At 55.9% G+C, this 23,551-nt stretch overlaps 1 protein-coding gene across 1 annotated transcript in view; it reads right to left on the bottom strand.

Annotated features, from left to right (window-relative positions):
• Positions 1-23,551, bottom strand: part of CACNA1E (calcium voltage-gated channel subunit alpha1 E) — a 147,556-nt gene that overhangs the window by 12,801 nt on the left and 111,204 nt on the right. Inside the window, 19 exon segments of the mRNA XM_040611360.1 lie at positions 4,132-4,259; positions 4,481-4,646; positions 5,084-5,175; positions 7,150-7,215; positions 7,417-7,542; positions 7,628-7,711; positions 8,706-8,816; positions 9,245-9,409; positions 9,609-9,810; positions 10,391-10,528; positions 10,965-11,125; positions 12,245-12,341; positions 14,326-14,337; positions 18,361-18,467; positions 18,818-18,877; positions 19,459-19,588; positions 20,136-20,295; positions 20,912-21,186; positions 21,287-21,895. Coding sequence (XP_040467294.1) covers positions 4,132-4,259; positions 4,481-4,646; positions 5,084-5,175; positions 7,150-7,215; positions 7,417-7,542; positions 7,628-7,711; positions 8,706-8,816; positions 9,245-9,409; positions 9,609-9,810; positions 10,391-10,528; positions 10,965-11,125; positions 12,245-12,341; positions 14,326-14,337; positions 18,361-18,467; positions 18,818-18,877; positions 19,459-19,588; positions 20,136-20,295; positions 20,912-21,186; positions 21,287-21,895 — 2,889 coding nt within the window.

Raw genomic sequence — 23,551 nt, 5'->3', positions numbered from 1 at the left:
GAGAGCAGTGTTTGCCAGCAAAGCCCTGTTGTCAGTGGAGAAAGACTAGCAATTCCTTCTGAAGGTGTCTTCTGTCTGCAGGGACTTGGGGAAGTGTCCTCAGCAAAGCCACCATCCTTTTCCAGGGATGCAACAGAGAAGAGTGGAAAGACTGCAAGGAGCTCCTCCTTGAAGAGATGAGCCAGCTGAGATTCTTGCAAGAAATCTCCTATCCCCAAGTATCTCTTCGTAAATGAGACACTGAGCATCCAGGCCTTGTCTTGCTTGCTCTGCTTTACTTCTGGCGGTCTACTTCAAGATTTCAAATGTGTGCATTATCCCCACGATCAGCTGTGGAGGGTGACAGACCTGTTCCAGGGATGCTGGCTGGAAAAAGCATTTCTGATGTGGCAAGAGGATGTGGTGGCTACACCATGCCACAGCAAGGAACCCTCCTCCTCTGCAGAGTCAAGATCAAGGGCCAGGGGCATCTGAGCTCCCCTCGTACATCTCCTCAGATGCTGTGAGGAACTCAGAGGGAAGAGCAAGCTCTGTGGTCCATCCTTTCATGCCATGGACACAGACATAGGCATTGTGGCACTTTGGAGAAGGTGACAGGCACAGGATTTTGCCCAACTGTCACTGCAAAATGAAATTTAAAGTGCGAGTCAGAGAGACACAAGGAGGCCAAACTGCTGCCATGGACACATGGCCAGCAGCTGGGAGCTTGGTTCAAGCAGAAGGAGAGAAGCTGCTGAGCTCCGGAGACGTGCCCAGGTGCCACCACCTCCCAAGCAGGTCCGGCAAGCTGAGGGCAAGACTAGCAGGAGTCCTGCTCCCTAGATACATGGTCATGTGTCCTCCAAGCACCACACTTAAGGCAGAGTCTCTTGGGTACAGCACAACATCCCCCAGGGAGAGGGGTCACCCTGGCCTCCCCGTCCTCCCCCCAGTCCTCACTCTCCAAAACAATAGCAAAGTCTTCGACATCCTCCTGCTTTTGCTCCTCTCTTCTCTCCCCAGGAGCAAACCACGACTAAGCCTCCAAAAAACTCCTGCTCCCCACTTGATGGCACTTTGGGAAGGGAAGCCAAGCCGGGATGATGGCACCTGGCCCAGCACCCTTCGGGGGCTCTCTGTGCCGACGGAGCTGGGGCAGGGGGCTGGCTGGGGGACGCAATTTGTTGAAACCCACCCTGGGAGGCTCTGAGCCCCCCTGGCCCCACTCATGCCTCCCCTCGCAGGGGACAGCTGCTGGCTCTGGGAGGTCGCGGACCTCTTTAAACTCGAAGGAAAGCAACGTCAGGGTTCCCTCGGGAGGCGCGGTGGCGGTGGAGCGGGGGGGAAGGAGGGGTGGATGGTGCGTCCCGTGGCCAGGTTGTGGCAGAGGACTGGGAGGCAAACCTTGCACGCCACCCTGTAGGGGCAGTTCTCTCCTAGGCCCAGAGGAGGCGAGATCACCCGTACTAATTTGTACATATCCTTATACGAGATCCTGCCGCTGCAAAGGAAGCACAGGTGGGTTAATAGGACACTAAGAGGGTGGAGGGGAGGATGGAGGGCTTAACCGGGGAATGCTGGGGCCATCTGTGGGGCAAGACCCCCAGGGGTGCATGGGCCTTCTCCTTCTGGCTCTATCAGACCCAGAGAGCAGAAAGCCGTGAGCATCAGCTACTGCCTTCTCCACCACGAGTCAGCTCATACCTCCTCACGCTGACCCATTTTGACCCTGGAGAAGGACAGTTTTGGTGGTGAACACCACCCCCATCACCCTTTCTCACCATGCCCCTGGCCACCTACACCCGGTGGGAGAGAGCTGGGATTTTAGATGGGGCGAGTCCAATCATGGTTGGGTTCTAGCCACCACGAGCCCTTTCGATGGAGTTGTGTCCCATCACACCACCAGAGAGCCTGCCCTTGCATAGCCAATCCTCTGGTCCTCACAAGGTCCCAGGGAGGTTGGCAGCTGAGTCATTTGTATCTCCAATATCTGGGGAACCTGAGACAGGGAGAGATAATGTGACCAGCTGGTGACCGGTGGCTGTGGCACTAGCACCTAAGTCTCTCGCGGTCCAGTCCTGTGCTCCGACCACCAGACCACACTCTGCCAAGGGTACACATTATTAGAAGCAAACCCTCCCATACACACGCCCCTTCTTGCCCACAGAAGCACATCTCCCCAGACCCAGGTGCAGTCATCACAGGATACGGCCCGTATCACTCCTGCACCAGCTGAAATAACGAAGCAGTTGAAGCGGAGAGCTGGCAGGAGAGGGTGCAGGGGCTGTCGGGTGCTGAGCTCCCCACTCCACACCAAGTCCTGTGGGAAACGGGACCGCATGGGGTGGAAGTGCTGAGGTGCAGCGTGCTGCAGCCTCCTGGGCATCCTTAGACAAGCTTGGAGGGAAACCAACAAGGAGGCAAAGAACAGCGTTACCGTCCTACCCAGCACCTTTGCCTCTGGTTTCTCCTTGCTCTTCTCCCATTCCCTTTCCAATGCTGGCCAGAGCTAACCCAACCATCCGGGCCAAACACATCCCTGAGCCCCCCTGGTGTTGGGCAGTCTCCCCGTGAGACCTTCACATGATGGTGTCAGGATGCAGAAGTGCTGCCCCACTCAGGTGGTGGGACCCATTTGGATGTACTCACCCGTTCCTCACCCAGCAACAGGGGCCAGGGCTGCCCCCATGGGCCCAGCATCATTGACTCCTGTGCATGTCCCCTAACCACTGGCTACATATCACGACGAAAGAGCATGACTTGCTCAGAAATGAGAGGGGTGCAGGGCATTGATAGGACAGCTCAGACATGCCTTTACAGTGACTGTCCTTGAGACCCAGGCCACCAACACGGGGAGTGAGCGCGTGTGAAATGCCTGGTGTGAAGAAATCCTTCCCAGCGTCCATGAATGAGACACTCCACACTGAGCAGCTGGGTGTTTCACTGCTCTCACCTCTTCCTTCTCTAGCTGTCCATCAGGACATCTACTCACCCATGCTGACCTCTCCCCCTTGCACAAGGCATATTCACCCACTAACAGGCAAACCCCAGCACAGCAGTAAGTGCTGGAGGAGGCCATGCAGGGAGGAACCTGGCCAGCACTGAGCTGCACAAGGTTGGACAGAAATGGTGAAGGAAAACGTGCCAGGAGCTGATGATATTGGGCATAAAAAAACATCTTGGCTGGAGCTGGTCTCTCGAGGGACAGGACGTTAGCAATAGAGGTGAAGAGTCTCCAAAGGGAGCGTGTGTGGCTGCCAAGGGCTCTCAAGCTAAGATCGCCCACGGTCCCCAGCATAGCAGTAGTGGGTCATGGTTCCAAAGAGGCTGTCCCTGGGCTGCAGGAGAGAGGAAGGGGCCACACAAGGCACCCTTGTAGTACTGGGGCTGAGTAGAGGGCAAACAGGCTCCCAGAGCTGCCAAAGGCTCCACACTGCCCTAGGGATGCTCCAGACCATCCTGGGAGGAGCGGCAGAGAGCAAGTCCTCTGCAGCAGCAGTGTGTTCCCAAAGCTCAGCCACCCAGGGGACGTACAGCCGCTGTGAACCCGTCCCACTGCCAGGAACGGGAGCCCTGGTCACTGGGGTCCTCATCAGCAAAGGTGTGAGTGCAGGGAACAAAGTCCTCCCATCTCCACAGGGGTGAGCAGGCTGGCCAACATAGGAACACAATTCCCCATACCCAAATGCACTCCGAATGAGGTCCTCAGTAGGTGACTTGGCAGGAGGCCAGCAGATCCCCACCATCTCCTCATGGCTGGGAACAAGCCACACTCATCCCTGCTCTGACAGGGAGCTGTGGGTGCTGGGGACCAGGCGGTGGAGCCGGTCTCAGGGCAGAGGCACCCCGCTGACACACAGGGACAGGGAAGGAGGCTGAGAAGGACCTGCCCGCTGGCCGGGGAGGAGAGGAAGAGCAGGAACCTTCAGCGCTCAGGATAAATACCACGGCAAACTTGAACATCACCCAAGACACCTGTGCCACCAGGCACTGCAGGAACTGGGCTGCTCCCCTTGTAGTAACTGTGAGCAAGAGCAGCCCGTCCCTGACCATCCCAGGCATCGCAGCTGGTTTCCCACAGCAGAACACAGAGATGGCCATTTAAAACCAGCTCTGAGAGGTTGCTCAGAAGAGAAGGAGCTGGCTACATACCACGCTGCTCTGTCATACTCTGCCCAGATCCGAACAAACTCATCTAGATGGTGAGGTCCCAGGATGGAGGAATCCCGAGTCAGGTATTCAAAATTGTCCATGATGACTGCCACAAACAGGTTGAGCATCTAAGTGAAAGGGAAAAAGGCAGAGAGAAAGGAAGGTCGGGGGGAGCGGCAGCCGAGAAGGGAAGGGAGAGGGAAGGAAGAGTGATTGTGGGGAGATGATGGAAGATGATGGAAGATGATGGAAGATGATGGAAGATGATGGAAGATGACCCTACGGCTGGAGTGCAGGTTGGGGGCCTGATGAAAGGGACCCCCAGGGCTCTCAGGGAGAAGAAACTCACCAGGAAAGAGCAGAAGAAGATGAAGGAGACGAAGTAAACGTAGGCCAGGTCAGTGCCACAGCGCTCATTCTCGTTCTGCCCAGACGTCGCCGTCGTGTCGGGCTCACAGCCTTTGCCCTCCAGGCAGGACAGCATGATCTCCTGCCATGCCTCTCCTGTGGCACTCCTGCGCCCAACACAGCCTTGCTCAGCAGCTGGTGGTGGCACAGGGTGGAGCTGGGGCAGGACACCCCCAGGGAAAACCTGACAAGAAGCTGTGCAACCCCCTGCCCAAATTAAACACATCTCCAGCGTGCAGAGAAGCGAGACCCACGTGAGTGCAGCCATGCTGGGGTGTAGCTCCTGGCACACAGGGCCAACTCCCTGCGGCCACCAGTTGGTCCAAAATACTGGGAGACAGACATCCTTTTGGGGACACGGGGGGGGGGGGGGGGGGGGGGGGGGAGGAGGTTCCTGAGCTCCTGCAGTCATGTGCTTGTCCAGCTGGTCTTTAGCACCAAAATGACCTCCACCAAACGGCGCACGGCGAGAACCTGCCCAGCCTGGCTCCTGGTACACCTGCACCTAAAAATACCACCAAAGGAGTTTTCTATGGTTGCTTACCTGAAGAGGAGCATGAGGGAGCCCAAAAAGCTGCGGAAGTTGTTGTGCCGGTTAATGTGGCTTTCCTCATCTAGTCTGATATTGCCAAAAACCTACGGGAGAAAGAAAAAGGGCTCAGTTCTTCAGGCAACAGCTTGTTGGCCAGTGAAGAAGCTGCACGTTCACCTTCACTCGGGCACGCATCCCTGTGCTGCAGGGACCCATCCTGCCCAAGGTCTATCACCCTGGGTGCAGCCGGCCCACAAAGCAGTTGGCATCCACCCTCCCTGCACAATCCCTCACAGAAAAGCCCCCCAGCAAATGCATGTTGGTGCACAGCCAGCACACCCAAGGAGCTGGCACCAAGCAGCCATTGGGGAAGGAGACTGTCTTCTCCTCAACAGGGGTTTGCGGTGGGTGGCAAAGGCTGCGAGAGGTCGAGCTGCCATGGAAACAGAAGCACAGAGGACCTGGGATCAACCGAGTCCAACCGCTCCACATTCATCCCTCTGCTGTGCTATGGACAGCACCTGGGGATGGCACGGCACCCGGTGGTCCCGAGTGCGCTGGAGGCACAGGGATGAGTCACACCACCCTGGGTGGGTGCTGGGTCACAGTCCTGGAAACTCCCAGGAGCTTTTCCCTTGGTGGGGAAACAGTCGGTAATGCTGGGGCCAGGCACAGCACTGCAAACAGGTGGGGAAGGGCTCGGTGAGGGAGGGACAGACCGACCACTCACCCACCACAGACAGCCAGACACCTGGGACTACTGCCCCAGGGCCCCAAATGTGGACAATATCCTAATAATGACCCACAGCCAAGGCCATGGCAAGACATAACGAATGTTCGTAAAGCGCCTCAAATAGGAAAAATGTGCTGTTATTACTGTTAAATATTTATTCCACTTTCCATGAACCTAAAAATACACTAACTGCAGAGTATTTTTTCCCTGTACAGGTTTTTTGGAATGTGTAATTGTAGAATATTTTCTGCCTCCAGCTATTTTGCTCAAATAACGCCCACAGACTTTACTGCTTGGGGATTTGTTCACAATGGTGTTAAAAAAAAAATAAAATAAATCAAATACTACCACACGGCAGGGAGGGAGGCTGAGTCAGATGGCGGTTGTTTAGCACGGAGAACACCTGGAGCCAGTGCTGGGATGTGTAGGACAGAGTGGCCAAAACCAGCCACGGGACTCGGGGTGGGAGAGAGGGGGTGTAAAAGACTAAACACCAGCAACTGCCCCAAGCAGGGGGCCACTGTGCTGCCTGCTGCCTCCCCAAAATCTGCCTGTCCTGGGGGTGCACATCAGGCAACGGCACTGGGAACTGCAGCAGCTTGCTCATCAGGCAGCTCCAGATCCTGAGCGTTCGTCGTCAAAGATGCTTTGTCAGATCTTCAGCGTGGGATTTAGTCATCGCAGAACCGAGCCAGCCCTGCGGCACGTGTGGAGTTGAGGGTTTTAGCTCACATGTTTCTAATTTACCAGCTGGAGCCTGGAAAGCTGACATCTTCCCATGCTCTGCAGACCTCCCACCATCTGGTAGGTCACCACAGGACCCTAAGCATGAGAGCCCAAGCAGACCATCAGTGGCATGGCTCCGACATAAACCCTCCGCAGAGGGACAAGGTGGGTGGCAGGCAGCAGGGATCACCACCATGATCCAGCCAACTGGATGGGAAAAGTAAAAGGCTCCTCACCAGGTCCCTCAGGCATGAATTCAACCTCTGGGGGCTGCTAAGGAGTCGAAGATAGGATGCAATTTCTAAATGAAGGGGTGGCGATTTGAAAGCAGTCGCAGCACAGGATGCCCAGCTGAGTCCCCAGGGCCACATCTCCAAGAGTTCAAGTTGGGAAGGCAGCTGCGGAGCTTGCCTGAACAAGCCCATGGCAGCTGCCCCCAGGGCATGGGGCACTGCAGCTCCCAAACAAGCTGTTCCACCCTCGGGACCTTCCCCGACACCGTGACCGAGTGAAGCAGTGACAGGCAGGCACAAGGCTGGCTGCTGTGCATAATGCTGGGGACATGCTGGTCCAGCCTGTCCGCACCGGAGAGATTGCACACCGAGATGCCTGTGCTCACCTGCATCCCAATGATCGCGTAGATGAAGAAGAGCATGGCGATCAAGAGGCAGACGTAGGGGAGGGCCTGCAAGAGAAGCAGATGAGTCATTTCATTTAGCACAAGTCCAGCTCCAGGGGAGTATGGAAAGCACGACGAGCGGGTGAGCTGTGCCGATCCATCTCTCCTACAAGCCAACAAGTCAGCAAACCCTCGGGAACAGCCTGCGTTTGGGAGCAGCACCCCAGCACTGTGGCCTGGGAGCAGAGCAGGGCACGTGGGACTTACCTTGAAGGACTGCACGAAGGTCCAGAGCAGGATACGGATGGTGTAACCCTGGCGCAGCAATTTGATGAGTCGAGCAGCCCGGAAGAGCTTCAGGAAGCTCATGTTGAAGCTGCTGGTGTTCACCAGCTGGGAGGAGATGAGAGGGTCAGAGAGAGGTGGGAGCCCCCGACCCTACAGCGGTACACCCTGATGCTCCCAGCCCCTGCTTCACCTTGGTGTCCGTCAGGATGATCTCCGTAATGCTGCCAATGACGGTGATGAAGTCAAAGATGTTCCAGGTGTCCCGGAAATAGTTCTGCCAAAAGAAGGAGAGAGGCAACATTGATTTGAGCTCAGGGATGGCAGGTCTGAAGGGCGCTGGGCCACAGGCCAAGGCTGCTCATGGACAACGGCAGCGGCTGCAGAGAACTTGCCACCCATTTGTATGCAGCCACGGTCAGGAGCATCGTCCTGCGTCTGAGATGGTGGCAGACCGGAGCATGTCTGCGGCAAGCAGCTTCTCCTGGGAGATGACTCACGCATCCCACAGGCCACCCTGGTGAACAGGAATGGGAAAAGCAGCCACAGGCAGCCCTGGTCAGGCTTCAACAGCAAATCACGCCGACCCTCACAGCCACGAGGCTGCTTTGCCTTCCTCTTCATGGGCACCCAGACCCACCTTAGCCCCTGCTGACTGCACAGCAGCTGGTGCAAGACCAGACTTGACTACTGCTGGGAGCAGGGAGGATGGCTAGAAACCCTCCTGCTGGTGGACCTCGTCTCCCAGTATGGGTTAGAGACAGGAAAGACACTATAAAAGAGCAAATCCAACAGCTGCTCATAAGCAGCAAAGAGTAGCTGAAGAAAAGGCAGTCTGTGACTTCAAATCTTAAATGAGCAGCTGGGGACTTGCTGTGAATTAGGCAAGGAGCTCACTGCTGGTTGGGTATGGTCCAACTGGTGCAACCCAAGGACAGCAATGCACCAGCATCTCGTGGCTCCAAGGGACAAGGGACTGCAGCAGCAGTTGGCCTTAGCAGAGCTGCTGCACAGTACATACATGGTCCAGGCACCAAAGTGCCACAGGAACAAGGCAAAAAGAAAGGCACTGGTGTGGCTTCCCCCACCAGCATCCAGAAGCGGGAAGTTTAATGAGAACTGAAGAAGTAATTCCAACCTAAAAGCAGCTCTCAGGCTGGAACCCAAAATAAATAGCAACAGCCTCACATTATTAACACCTTCCCTCTGTGATCTGTGTGCTGCCAAAGTCCAAATTAACACCCTCGTCAATAACAGGAGCAGCCACTCACCAGGAAGCCGAAAGCGATGATCTTGAGGACGCACTCCAAGGAGAACACCATGGTGAACGCGATGTTCAGGTACTTCAGGGCCAGCTCGTAGGTGTATGGAGCAGAGTAGTACTGATGGAAAAAGAGAAACATTGCTAGCCAGAAGGGGGCCTGCCAGCCTTTTGGCTGATGACTGTCCCAGGGAAGACCTGCAGTGGTCCATGTTCCTTGCCCTGGGTGCCTCAAGATCATCTCCTGCTCCCTCTCTCCACCCCTCTCCCAGGACAGCTGCCGCTCCTTGTAAGAAGGAAGCGCAGAGTAAACCCAGATCTTTCTGCAGTAGTGAAGAGGTCCAGACCGTTTAGGTCACCTCATTTACAGAAGGTCTTGCCTCTAGTTTGGGGCACAGGGTATTTCAAGTGAGTGTGCCAAGGGAATACATGCTCAGACTGCCTCAAAGCATCTTCTAGAAACAACCAAAATACTCTCTGGTCTCATCCTGAGCGATCCTCTTTCTCCCCACTGGCCCAAACAGGACAGGCTCACTCTGACCGGCTCACCTTCATCATCAGCACCACGGTGTTCAACGCTATCATGGCCATGATGGTGTACTCGAAGGATGGGGAGACCACAAAGTGCCAGACCCGGTACTGGAAGGTGTGCCGGTTCTGGGGCATGTACCGCGTGAGGGGCTTGGCACTGATGGCAAAATCGATACAGGCCCTCTGGAACAAAACAACATGCATCAGACCCCGGCCGATGGTAACGTGGGGAGCAGTGGTTGCCACACTTCTTTCCTTCATGCACTGGGCAGGCAGGTGGCTCATGGCTTTCTTACACCTTTTCAACACCTAAGGAGCTCCAAGCTCGCAAACTCACAGAAAACCCACGGAAACATTCTCTTTCCCCCTCCCCAGACTGTACCTCGTTCTTCTCCAGACTGCACTCCTCCATCATTTTGTCTCCTTGCTCTTGGAACGTAATGATGATGAGAGCCACAAAAATGTTGACAAAGAAGAAAGGAAAGACCACAAAATAGACGACATAAAAAATGGACATCTCCATGCGGTTGCTGCGGCTAGGGCCGCGGTCCTCCTCAGTTACGTCCACCGAATGCTGCAGCACCCTGTGGGCAGACAGGTGAAGAAAAGCAACCAGAGATATGCCCATCAGGACTGCCACCACGCAGCACCTCTCACGGGACCCACTTGGTACAGCCAGCCTTGTCTGTCCACGCTTGTAACAACGAGGATAAAGCTCTGCCATAATCCGCTTTACAAGGACAACCCTTCTAAGTAGCTACAACTTGTTTTATGGTGCTTTTCCTGTGCCCCTGGTGGAAAATGGATTTTCCTGTGCTCTACACACAGAGAAAAAAATTGCCCAAGCTCACATGAGCATGGAGAGAGGTCTAGCCCTATGGTCATCTCTAAAATTGACCTAAAATATAGCTCGGGGCCACACAGGTGAAGGGATTATTCATCATTCACTCCCTAAGGAAGAAGCTAACCCTAGCCACGGCCCCAGCCTCATATGGGGACTAAAAGCTCTTTTGTCCTGATGTAGTTTCTTGTCTTTTCTCTCCCGCTCCCTGCCCAGCAGATCCTTTCTCAGTCCTGCCTGGGTGTAGCCAGTTATGAACCCAGCCACCCCAATGGGGATGTCATCAGCCCCATTCAAGGGGGCAGACAGAACAGAATACTCACTGGGGCCAACCCTCGCCGGTGGAGACTGTGAACAGGGTGAGCAAAGCCCAGATGATATTGTCGTAGTGAAACTCATGGCGTTTCCATTCCCGGCACTTCACCTCCATCTTGTTCTTCTCATGGTCCACGTAGTTCCCTCTGCAAGGTTGGGACAGAGCAGTGACCTTGCTTTTTACGCTGCCCGGCTATGAGAGGGAGGCTTTAAAGCCTTGGGGCAGCATGTGTGTGGGGGGGGGAGGGGCACCTCTACTCCTATGGGGCTGGAGGGAGAAATAGGGAGAGGCTGAATAACAACCGTGGCGAAGTAGAGAAGGGAAAAGCAAAAGGGAAGAGAGAAGGAGGGAAGAGAACAGGAGCAAAATACAGGGCCCTGCATTCTGCATCCCATGCAAAGATGCACAGCGCTGACACAGCAATGTGGATGGGGCTCAGCCCATGCCATCCACCCCAAGAGACTATGGCCAAGAGCGAGTCGTGACCAAGGACTTGACTATGAATCACAGAAGACTTTACCCAGCACCCTGCCTTTGCCAGAGGTGTCAGCAGCATCAGACCTACTGAACAGGGCACCTACATGCAGTCCTTCTCCGTGTCCTTAGAGCTGTCAGTGCAGTAGAAAAACTTCCCCTTGAAGAGCTGGACGGCGATGACAGCAAAGATGAACATGAAGAGCTTGTAGACGATGAGGATGTTGAAGACATTTTTGAGGGAAGTCACGACACAGTCGAAGACAGCCTGCAGGAGAGGGCATAGCTCACCTCGGGGAACCCCTAGTCTTGGCAAGGGGCAGGACCAGGACCAGACTACCGTGTGGAGAGACATTTTCCACTTCTGGCGGGGAAAGGAGGAAGGACCTGGGCCTTCTCCCAGGCAAAGAGCTTTTTTATGCACGAATTTAATACCCGGACTATCCCCAGCACATGCATAGACACCGAGCGGCCCCTGAGACAGCAGCAGAGATGGATATTTATACCCTCAATGTTCTCTGCAACCGACAGGCGACCACCCCAGTGATGCCATTAACAGCACTCAAGACCAATTAGTAAATGCTTCATTGTTTTGCATCACCCTGAATAACAAGGCAGAGCAAATGCCTCTGCCTGCAATAGCAGCACCTCCCCAGGCTGTGCTCTCAGCAGCTCTCACAGCACTTTAAGAAAGAGAGGAATGTCCTTATCCTTGCCTGCATCATGGTGGATACAGAGGTGTCCAGGAATGAACTGACATGAGCTGACCAGGAAGAGAAGCTGGGGTCAAACCCCCTGTCTCTGGGTTGCCACTCTGGATCTCATCCATCAGCCAAATAACCTCTTCTAATTAAAAAACAGGGCTTCCTCAGTCTCTTACTCCTTTCTGATTCTATACGCCAGCAAGGGTAGGGAATTCCATAATCCTACCCATGCTGCATAAATAATCTCTCTGCTGAGATGGGAAATCCCTGTCTAGTGCAACACCGTGACAGCACAGCACACAAAATCCCAAATTGAGCAAGCTGCTCTGGTGGGAAAGATTATGAACTTCGGAAAGAGATTTGAGCTCTCCCAAAGCCAGGACAGCCTGTTTTATCAGGAGAGCATCCGGGCTTTGCTGCCTCGTGCCCACTCCAGCCCCACTTGCCCTGGCAGAGGAACTGACACCTTGCAGAGATCCAGGCTTGCTTTTAGTAACTCTCTGCACCTCCAGGTATGAAGCAGCCTGAAGGACACTGTGTTTGAAAACCGGGCTCCCAAAACACAGCAAATGCTTGGGAAACTACTCGTTCATCACTCACGAGCTAATCGATGCATGTGGTTCCTGCACCCACCAGTTCAACTGGAGAAGACAGATGTAAGGCAGGAGATGGGGGATCATTACCTTCAGCTTGGGCAGTCGCTTGATGGTTTTCAGGGGCCTCAGGACCCGTAGCACACGGAGAGACTTGATGGTCTTGATATCCCGGCCCTTGTTGGTCCTACCGCGTCAGAGGGAGGCGCACACACCCAAAAATGAAAAGGAGAGACAATAACCTTGAAGACCCAGGGCTTCCAGGTGCTTCACCTGGGGTGCTCTGAGGGTTTTAACTGCTGGCAATCCCCCCAGCATGTTGTGAGGATGGAAACAAGAAGGCCACAAACATGTGGCTGCTGAGTGCTCAGCCCACCTAAATGAGTCTCCTCCAACACACGCGCTGACAGCTGGCGGAGATGAAAAATAAAGCAATCCTCCTCGGGATTAGCACCTTCCTCTCCTTGGGATTAGCACCTTCCTCTCCTTGGGATTAGCATCTTTCCCCTCTGCTGGGGAGCAATGACCTCAACAAATCCCTTGCTGTGGGAAGCAGCGCGGTGCCAGGGCTGGGGCCGGTGATGCAATGCTCTGCCTGAGCAAGGGCAGTTGCCCACCCCCATGTCCCCAGGACAAGCCCCTCGACAGGCCAAGAAGTTTGTTTCCCTCCTGCAGGCATATGCCATTTGCAGATGGGGCTTGCAGACAGTCCCACCATTGCCAAGTGCTTAGTACTGCTCCTGCCAGTTGAAAGAAATTAATAATAAAATGAGGCAGATGCACTCAATGGGGTCTACATGTAGGTGTCTCACAAAGGGTTTTCCATCCTGGTTTAGTCTTGAGGTTCATGGTCTTTACATTCACCTAGGGAATGCAAAGCACCTGCTCAGTGCTTGGTTTGTTCACACAAATGCTGTCTCTTGCAGCTTTCTGCCTTATTCCATAGTGCTACCCACCATGGTCAGCCTGGTCCTCTATCTCTCATGTAGCTCCTCAGCCCTCCCTTCCCACTCCAGATCAGGGCTGACTTGCCTCCATCCCAAGTCAGCTAAGGGAGCCACAGCTTACCAGAAAGAATTATTTAGTAAAGCCCCCTCACAACCTTCATTTCTTGAATACAATAATTGATCCCAACCACAATACACGGGGGTTTTTCTTGTCTTTTATCTAAAGCCTATGGGCTGAATCCCAGGATGGAGCAGACAGGTCCTGGTGAAGGTGGCACAGTTTGGATCCACCAGGCAAGTTCAAAAAAGTCAAGGAAATTCCTTACCAACAACAGATGCTCCAGATTACACCACTCCTTTGTGAGGGTTAATGCAACAAGGAGCACAATAATGGGCTTAGTGATTAAGAGATGTAAACAAACCCACTAATTAATAGTCCTCCCTAGGACCACAGCCCCACAAACGCATGGGAAGCAACTACACAAACAGCCCTGCAACTCACTTTGTACCTCTTGTCTCTTGTTTTGCTCCGTATCAGGGCCTGGGTAATTGGCTGGAGCATCCAAATTGGGGTGAGGATTTGAGGGTGCTCAGCTGTGCAAGCTGCCACCAAGGACAACTCAGCTGTAGTGGTTTACAGCTGCTGAAGAGGGACTCTTCAGACCTCAGGAAACCTCCTGTGGATTTGCTTGGGATCCAACACAGATATGGAATATAGGGCTGGGTAATGCCTGGAGGAAAGTCTCGCCGTGTCTGTGGCCCAGGCTGAGCTCTCCTCAGCCCCCTGCGCGTGGCATGAGCCACATCCCCTGCCCTCAGCGGGCATCAGGGCTGAAGTCCCTGCAGCGCTTCAGCGCAGGCAAAGCCCCTGCAGGGACAGAGCCTTTGGCTCTGTGGTGGACGCTGCTTTCCCCGTGCCCTGCTCCCCTCGAGTGTGCTGCACACTGTCTGCACAGACGCTGAAATCTGCCATGAAAGCACCCTCCTCCCAAGGCAAGGAATTGCATTGCTTTGCAAACAAAATCCCGCCTGCACTTTCCTGGAGCACACCACCTTCAAAGCACCCCTGGGGCAATCCAGGGGTGCAGGCAGAGCAGCGTACTCCAGTCTCTGCAAATGCAGCTAAGGGTCAGCACAGGTGTCAGACAGGCTGACACCCGCCAGCACCCATCCCCCCGTGCTCCCCAGGGTGGCACCCCACAGCAACCCGACCGGTATAGTTACCCCAAAGCATTTCTGTCGGTGATCCAGCCCGGCAGCCACCAAACAGCACCAACGCAGAGAAAAAGAGAGAAGAGAGGAAAAAGGTAAGAAAAGCATCAGGGGAGCTGCACAGGGACAACCACCCCCTCTCAGGTGCGGGGACACCGCAGCAGCCCTTCACCATCCCACACCTAGGCTGAAAGGCACAGTGAGTAGATCATGTTGTGTCCTCCAGGATGGACTGATCTCCAGGGAGGGACTCATCCAGCAAGCCAGGAGCCCCTGCCCTCCCCACCTGAGGTTTTGGGAGGGGGCACGTACTGAAACCTCAGCTGCAAGAGGAACCCATGGAGAGCAGGACAAGAACAGGCAGGTGCATGGTCCTCCTCGGCCAGGAGCTGGGGAGGGACCTCGAGGCTTGGCCCCAACCAGCCAAAAGCAGGTGCCTCTCAGGGAACCTACCTGCAAGGCCATACTAGTTCTCATCCAAACAGGCTAACTCTGTTAAATCACCTCCATCAAGAAATCCACTGATTAAGAGCCTGAGCCACAGCGTGGGATCTCCTGCACCCCAGCAGGGTGCCCGCTTGGACAACCCAAGGTGGTCTACAAGGTCCCTAGCTGTAACCAAACCTCCATCCTTGCTTGAGCTGAGTCCCTGCCACATGCACACAGAGTGCTCAGCACTGGGGGAAAAGCCTATGAAGTAAAATATTTCTTAAAAACCATAAAAACCACCCCAGGCCCTGGCTCCATGTTAGTGAAACAGGTGGAAGGTGTCTTGAAAAGGTGATAGTTTAATCCTGCAGCACTTCTGCAGTGGAATATCAGACCTCTGTCCTGACCAGCCTCACACCAGGTTATTTTGCAGTATGTAGGGGTCCCTCTTCCTTCCAGACACTGGTACCCACAGGCACAAGGAGATGCTGCTCAGCAAAGAAAGCACCTCTGCCGAGTACCTCTGGGTGGAGAAACACCTGCCCTTGCTCACCAGGTAAGATGACGAACACTATGCACTGGATGCTCAACCTTTCCACCAACTTTTCCACCACTCAGACCTTCCCACTGCTGCAAGCCCGCAGGCATCACCGCCTCTCGGCAGCTCCACAAAGCCGCAAGCGAGCACCGCTCGTCTGCACGATGCCTCCTCCTCGGGTGCCATGGGAGGCAAAAGCGAGCAGCGTCTTCAGTTATGGTTCTGGTTATTTCCGCTAATTTAATTTGAATTCTTTGGAGATTTATGGTTTTATGTTGGGCTTTTTATTTAGGCTGCATTTGAACTGATGTATTAGCTTTCCACGTGGAGAGCTACAGATAGTCGAGACAGCCTCTCGCTTGGGATGCACAGGCTCTGAGGCGGCAGCGGACAAGCTGCAATGGCACACGAAGACACGGCTTTATGGGTGGCCACTTGCTTACTGGTGATTTCGATGTGGCACCGATAGGCAGCAGATGATGGTGGCACTGCTGGACCAGCTCAGAGACCTGCAGCTGTGCCCACAGCTATCCAGGACCCCCACGGGAAAACCAAACTGCTATGGGGGAGGCAAAAGGGGCAGAAAACCTGAACGGCATGGCACGTCCCAGCACCACTTCTACTGGGAAGCGCTGGACCTGGTCTCCAGCCACTCTCAGCCATGTCATCTCCACAGCCACTCCATGGGCATTGCTTTGCCCACCCAGTGCCGTGGAGGCAAGGAAAGGGAGAGGGAGGACACTCGCCCCTCCCCCATCCCTACATCAAATAGCTCATGGAGGAAGAAGAAAAGGAGACGGATTCAAACATCACCACCAGAGTTTTCCTCTCGAGACCAGGAGGGAGGGAAGGGAGGGAGGGTGGCAGGTTGGGACATGTATAGCTGGCAATCATCCTGTGGCTCCTGGGGCCATAGTGGTGGTGGGCTGCCAGGGAGAGAGGCAGGTGTTCTTATAAATGCTTTACAATGTATAAACCCATCAGAAATCGCTGCAGTTCCTTCCCCCAAAGCCCATAAGATCACCTTCTCCAGCAGGAGCCCCCATTGGACATGGGGGAGAGGGACAATCCTGCAGGTTTACATTATAAAGAGTCCTCATCCACAACAGAAGCAACTTGATATCTACCCAGCTATGGCTACAAGAGCCAGCAGGTGACACAGATGCTTGCTGCAAACATATGGGGAGAGGCAAAGGCCTTCTCCATGGGAGGGGGTTCGGTGCCACAGCTGGTGGGAGTGCTCTCCCTCGAGAACTCAACTGCCCCGTGCCCAAAGGGACCTGTCCTTCACTCAGGAGCCTCGGTGGAGGCAGGAGGCAACCAGGGCTAAAAGGGACATGGCAGGTTCCCCACAGGCTCAGTGCTGGCATGTGGACACCCTGCCAGCCTCAGGGACCACCCCAGGAAGGGTGCCACCTTTGTGGGGTGGGAGCAAGGGGAGTAAACACCGATTACAATACTGTTAGCAGTGGTGAGGACACCTATCCACGCAGGAACAGGCTGAGCTATGCTCCTTCAGCCATCAGAAAGTCTGGATGAAAGAAGGAAGGAAAGGGCTCCCTTGTCCTCCTAAAGCCCCTCAAACCACCCAGCACATCATCAGGCTGCTGATGCCCTCGAGCTCCCTCAGACACCCTCTGAGGGGTTGCCCTGGCAGAGGAGGGATCAGCCAGACTCTGGGGACATTCAATCCATCCTCGTGGTGGCCTGGGTGGCCTCCCAGGGGGCTCAGAGCAACGTCCTCAGCCAGCAAGCCTACACCACATCCCTTCCCCATGCTGGGGTGTGCGGTCAGCCCCCTGCCTTGCCCAGGGGCTGGGTCATCCCTGCACTGTGAGCTGAATTCTCCAGTGCCCTTCCCAAGAAGAGAGCAGTGGCTGAAAGCACTAGGTGTAAGAAGTGGGTGAGGAGGGTGAGGAAGGCAAAAGCAGCAAGCCAGGGAGGGTGCAAGTGGGTGAGAGCAAGGGGAAGGAGCTGCCGGCTGGCCTGGAGCGAGATGGGAGGGTTGTAATCCATCAAATAACCTTGGGGCTCAGACTCAGCCACTCCAAAAGCCTCACGTGGTGCCTGAGCTGTGGACAAGGACAGGGCTCCGGTCTGGGGGGCTGCCAGGCCCTCCCCTCTCACCAGCGCTAACACCACCACCACCAGTGTCAAAGGCACAAAGAGAAATCAACAGTGTGACAAAGGAGCATGAGCCTCTCCTCCCTTCTGCTCCCCCTCCTCAGGCACCACGGCCCTGGGGACCAGGGGGTGTGCCTTGCCTGCAGGCATCGCCTTAGCACCCACTCTCTGGGTACCAGCGTGTCCCTCCCTGCGCTCGCACTGTACCACCTGCCCCAACCGGCAGCACGGCGGAGGGCAGAGCAGCATGAAACTCATCCCTGGATGCTCCTGCCCTCCATGGCGTGGGCACCACAGACCTCAAGCCACCCTGCAAAGGAGGACCCGCAGATGCTACAAGCTCGGTACTGGAACCCAGCTTCAAGGAGATGCTCAGCAGGGACACGCAGCAGAGCGAGCATGCAGCACCCTGCCCTCGTCACGATGCTGCAGAGTATGCGGTGTAAACCCCACCAGCCACATCCCCATCCATGCACGGCTCCAGGGCAATGCTCCCCCTCAGAGCAGAGGTAAATCACCAGCTGGGGTACCATTTCCAGCACAAACATGTTTAGAGGGCAGCTCCACCTGACAGGCTGCTGCTTTGGCTTTCTTTGTGCACTCCAGGATGTATAGCAGGTATATAACTCCAGATCTGACACCCTTAGGTGTTTTTCCCTCTCTAACAGCTCCTTCTGCCCTCTTTCAAGTCCACTTTCACCACCAACCTCTTCCTAGTATCTCCAGCTTGCCTTGCCTCCCTCCTGCTTGCTCACCCAGCATTTGACAAACAAGAAGAAATACATCTCTGGAGCAGCCACGCACCGCTGCCAGGAGCCATCCCAGAAACAGAGCAGAAAGGTGTAGAGGAATAATTAAAAAAAATAATCAAGGTCTAGTAGCTATCACACACTTGCATTCTCCTCCCACCCTGACCAAAGGAAGGCAAGGAGCTAACAAGGACAACAGCCACTTACGCCAAGGCAAAGGCCACCAGTGCTCCCACCACCACGATAAAATCCAGGATGTTCCACAGGTCTCGGAAGTAGGAGCCATCCTGCAGGATCAAGCCCTGATCAATCATCTGGAGAGGAAAAAACAGTGAGAAAAACAAGCAGGGAATGAGCACCTCGGTCATCAAGTGGAGGCAGCCGCAGGCGGGACGTGCTGAAGGACAGGGACACTGTCCCCTGGGGAGCAGCAGACCTGTCCCTGTGCCCTGAGTATGCATCAAGGACCGCCATGTTTTGTGGAAGCCTGGAGGCTGGTAGAAGTGGTGCTGAGCACTCTCAAGTCCCACTGCTAAGAAGCGGGCTTTAAGGTCTCCATCATCCAAATTTAGGACCAGAACCAAAAAAACTGAGCTGTTTCCCCCCCCGCTGTGAGGATGCTGCAGGACTCGGCACAGTGCAGCCAGCCTGCAAGGTCTCTTACCTTGATAACCATCTCAAAGGTGAAGACGCCAGTGAAGACATAGTCAAAATACCTCAGGACCTGCAGAGATTGGGCACAGGTGCTCTGTAGCTGCCGCCAAGCAAACGGGCTCGCTTGTACCCACCCAGACCCAGTTACCACCCCACACTGGGGCTCGCCTGGCTCAGGCGCAGATGGAGGGTTGGTTTCCTTGCCCAAACCCAGCCTGTTCCCTCAGAGTTCAGGACAGCCATAAACCCTGCCTGTGCAGGCAGGAGGGAAATATTTCCTCTGCATGGTGCAAGTGGCTCTGAAATCATGCTGCGAGCCAGAATCGTGCCCCGCCCCTCCCCCCACCCCCCCCTCCCTGGACCAGTGCCTGTGCACATCAGCATCTCCCCAGTTTAAGCCACTTGGCTGTCGACAAGGTGCCCTGGTCCGCTCCCCAGGCTCTAAACCCTGCGTGTGGGAGGCTGAGAGCGATTGCCAGGGTTTATAAAGGAAGGTGATGGGGAAGAACTCAGGCCCCATGGTGCAGGTGCTGCCGCTGGCTGTCCTGATCCATGTCCCACATGTGCCCCCCACCACGGAAGCTAAAATCCTACGGGACCTCTGCCTGCATTGCCTGTGGGATGGGGGGAGCAGGGGAGGTTTGCAATCACTTTATTGCGGTCGGAGTTGGTGAGGACGGGATCCTCCGCCGCGAGGGCGATGCTGCTGGCGGCGATCACCAGGAGGATGCACATCTCGAAGTAACGCAGGTTCACAATGTAGTGGCAAGCCCTCCGCACCCTGCGGGGAGACAGCCCGCACCCCAATCTGTGAGCCCCTGGCATGCCCCAGGCATGGCCCACATGCAAAACCCACCCCATGTCACTGCCTTCCACGGCAGAAAGATGGGCAGCCAAGTCCGAGGAGCAAAACGAGGAAGCCCAAGGGTGGTTTGAGCTTGCTGACCCCTTTGCTCAGCTGTCCCAGCCCCCCAGACACCCCACAGCCAGCCAGGGACAGTCCCTGAGAAACTGGGGTGCTTATTCTTCCAGGTTGCTGGAGCTGGGCAAGAGCTACAGGGGAGCAGAAAACTGCGGAAAAATGTAACAAGCATTGAATAAAAATAAAACAGCCAGCAACCAGCAGTCAGGAGAGAAAGCCATGAGCGTGGCTGGCAGAGGGAGAGCGCTGCTGGGGCTTCAGAAACACCGTGGCTGGTTAGCCAGGCTGTTTGGGAGATATCCAACCCCCTTCCCAAGGGGATCCCCTGTTTTCATTGATGTCTAGGTGTCCTTCCCCTTGCAGCCCTCCCCAGCCCCAGGCTCCTACAGTCCAAAAAATGTCTCACGGGTTTGTGGTGCTGAAGATGAACATGGAGCTGTGCGGCACCATCGCTTTGCCCGTCTCACTTTTTTCCTTCTTCCGCTTCTTCTTCTCCATCTCCTCCTCGTCCTCTTTGCTCTCAGCCTCCTTTAAGGGGCTGGCTTCGCCATCTGTCTTGTTGCTAACTGCAGGAAAGCAAGAGCCTTTGCCTGGCCTTGCACCCAGACAGCACCCTGGGGTGTCCCTGCCACCCAAGCATCTGCAAACTGCCCCCCCCCCAGTTTCAGCTTTGCATCCCCACGCTGTTATGGGGAGAGGGATCAGAAGGGAATAAAAGACACGAGCTGCCAGGATGAAGCAGACGAAAGGGGTTTTAACAAGGCCAGCTTTTGCAGTGCTGTTTAATTAATAACACCGTTAAATGCGGCTCACCTTGACAGCAAGGATGCTGTTAAGGGGTTTGAGCACAGCGAGCTGGGCCGAGTCTGCGGATGTGTTAGGAAAAACAGGGGATGCCAGTGTTTTCTCCAGGCAGAGAGGAAGGGGGAAGGAGGGATCAGGCGAAGGGGCAGGTGGGAAGGAGGTGAAAAAGGGAGAAGCTCCCCAGGGGATAGTGGAACATCAGCATTGCCTTCAGGCTTCCTGCACAACTGAGGTGCCAAAGAGAGGTGCTGCAAGGAGCAGCAAGAAAAGCCCCCCAGTTGATGGATACAGATAGGAAAAGCAGTGCAAGTGGCTTTCCATCCCCACAGGGTCCCTGAGGGCTGGGAGAGGGGCTCAGGAAAGAGAGAGGGTCCTCACTCTGTACCACAGTGGAGTCGTGGACATCGATCATGATGGTGGTGCTCTCCGTGGCCTTCTCAGTGTTGGGGGTGATGGAGGAGAGGTCGGGCTCGCTCCGGCTGACGGTGTGGCTGGCCTCTAGCAGTGCTTGCTCACTGGTGTCCAGGTTGCTACAGTCCTGTTCCATCAGGCTGCCTGTCTTCCCCTGGGGGGGCTCAGGTCCCCCTCGCTGGGCACTCCCCTCCTCAGCGGTCCCAACGAGTTCTGCATTGCCAGCAGGGACCCCGTTTGTCCTGCGGGATGGATGTGGGAGAGAAAAAGGTGCAAGGAGATAAGGGGAGAGGACAAGGAAGGATCTGTGGGAACTGCAAGATGCCCTCCCCAGGTACCAACCTGATGGACTCTCCGCTCGCCTCTGGCTCCCCCTGAATCAGTGCCTCCGCTGCAGCCACGTCCCCACGCCGGTCCCCATCCTGCATCCCCTCCGTGGGGCTGGCCTCCTCCAGACCCATCTCCTGGCTGGCCGAGCGGCTCCCCAGGGCACCAGCCGGCTCCTTCCCCTCCATCCGGGCTCTGCGGTGCCGGCTGCGCCGCTGGCTTTGCCTCATCCTGGCCCTATCCTCAATGCTGCCTCCTGCCCCATCCTGCTCGCCTGGCTCACAGTTCCCATGGCATGATTTCTGGTGCCACGGCTCCTTGTCTCGCTTGGCCCGGGGTGATGGGCTCCTCCTGTCCTCACCACCACCAGGGTTGGCTCCCGGGGCTGGCTGCTCAGGTCCCTCAGCCGGTGGCCGCTCGCCCTTGCCGCCCTGCTCCTCGGTGCATTTCTCCAGGGCAACGCCATCGCCCGGTTTCTTCCTGCGGAAGATGCTGGCATGGGGGTTGATGAGGGGCGGCTCATCCTTGTTGATGCCCTCCTGGCTGGACATCTGCATGTGCCGGCGCAGCTGGCTGGTGCGCTGCTCCCACACCGACATGTGGTGCCGCCGGCGACGCTCCCGCCTACAATGGGGGACAGTGAGGGATCGGCCTCCCAACTGCCCCCCCGGTGAAGCACCCACCCTGGATTTAATTTGGGAATCCCAGGGAGAAGGAAATGCCATCCTCAGGGCTACAGGCTGGGCTCCTGCTTTATCCCCAGCCCTCCAGCATCCCTCTGGTGCTGGCAGGGGCTGGAAATGGGACTAAGACTGTACTTCTGCCCCTTCAGAAGGCATCAGGCTGGTGATGGACCAGCTCCAGCAGCCTCACAGCTGCCCTGAAGCTTTCAGGCCGCGTGCCCAGCTTGCTGGAAGCAGCCAGCACTCCAGCCTGCCCTACCCTAGCCAGGTGGTGACCACCTTCCTCTTGTGTGATTGCCTGGGGACATCTTCTTAACCACAGGCAGTGACCTCTCACTGCGGCTGGGGATCCCTGCTTGCACTGGGGACCCCTCCTCGCACTGGGGACATCTTTGCATCGCCAGCTCCTTGGAGCCAGGCTCCTTTTCAGAGCAGCGCTGCCATAATGGTACAACTGACAGTGCAGGGGACTCAGACAAGAGCCAGCTTGCCAGCAAGGGTGGCAGTCCTGATGGGATGGGGACAGTAAGAGAGGAAAAGCAGCCAGGTACAAGACCTGCCTTTCTCAGTGAGAGATGGCCCTTGGAGACATTCACAATGGAGAATGTCACCGGGTGCAGGAGGCCCTCTCCATCCCTGCGCTGCTATGCTCGGCCAGGACAGCCTCTCACCCAGCACGTCCCCAGTAGGAAACGAGCCCAGAGCCTGGGGGAGCAGAGGTTTCAGTGTCTAGGAGCTGTACTGGGCTTCCCTACGTTCCTGCAGGTGTGCTCTAGGGACAAGTAGGCTATGCCATGAAACCTTTGCAGTGCCGTAAATACGCACACAAACACCCTAGAAAAGACAGACGCGCCCTTCCCAACACACCTGGGCACACGGAAGCACCCACGAGCACACACGTGTACACACACCGCTCACCCCCAGAAGATGCGCGGCTGCACATCCACAGGTAGCGGCACACACCAACACACACGTACTGCACGGCACACGCACGAGGAGGTTAGGCACGCACAACAAACCGCGAGCCCACGCACAAATCCACAAATGCACGCGCACACAGACAGGGGTGCAGAGGAGCACACTGAAATACAGGCGTACACATACACACACGACACACACACACACACACCCCCCGCCGAGGAGGCTGGAGGGGAGCGGTGTGCGCTCTGGCCCCGCGGACGCACAGAAAGCACAGGAGCCACAGACGACACGCGCCCCCGCGGCCCACATACAGGTGGCTGCTGCGTGGCTCCCACATCGACATGTGGTGTCTCCTTCGCCTGTCTCTTCTGGGGAGGAAAAACAAACGGGTTCAATCTCCCCTTCACCCCTTCTTCGACTCATGTGGGCAACGCAGAAAGGTGGCCCCCACCCCGGCCCCAGGCAGCCCGCATCTCTGTGCCTGCCGGCTGCTGGGATGCTGGAGCATCCTAGTGAACCCCTGCACGTACGTGCTTGCACACCTGCTGCCCACAGGGCTGCCCGCGCTCACACCCACGCACTGTGATCTATTTTGTGGGGGCCACGGAGCCTTCCCCGTGCCGGCCAGTTGTGCAGCAGTGGCACGGGGCAGGCTGTACAGGCTGCAGCCCCTCAG

Source organism: Falco naumanni, chromosome 11, assembly GCF_017639655.2.
Source record: "Falco naumanni isolate bFalNau1 chromosome 11, bFalNau1.pat, whole genome shotgun sequence".
Classification (NCBI taxonomy): domain Eukaryota; kingdom Metazoa; phylum Chordata; class Aves; order Falconiformes; family Falconidae; genus Falco; species Falco naumanni.
Note: the sequence above shows the minus strand (reverse complement) of the source record. Positions and strands in the feature narration are given on the sequence as shown.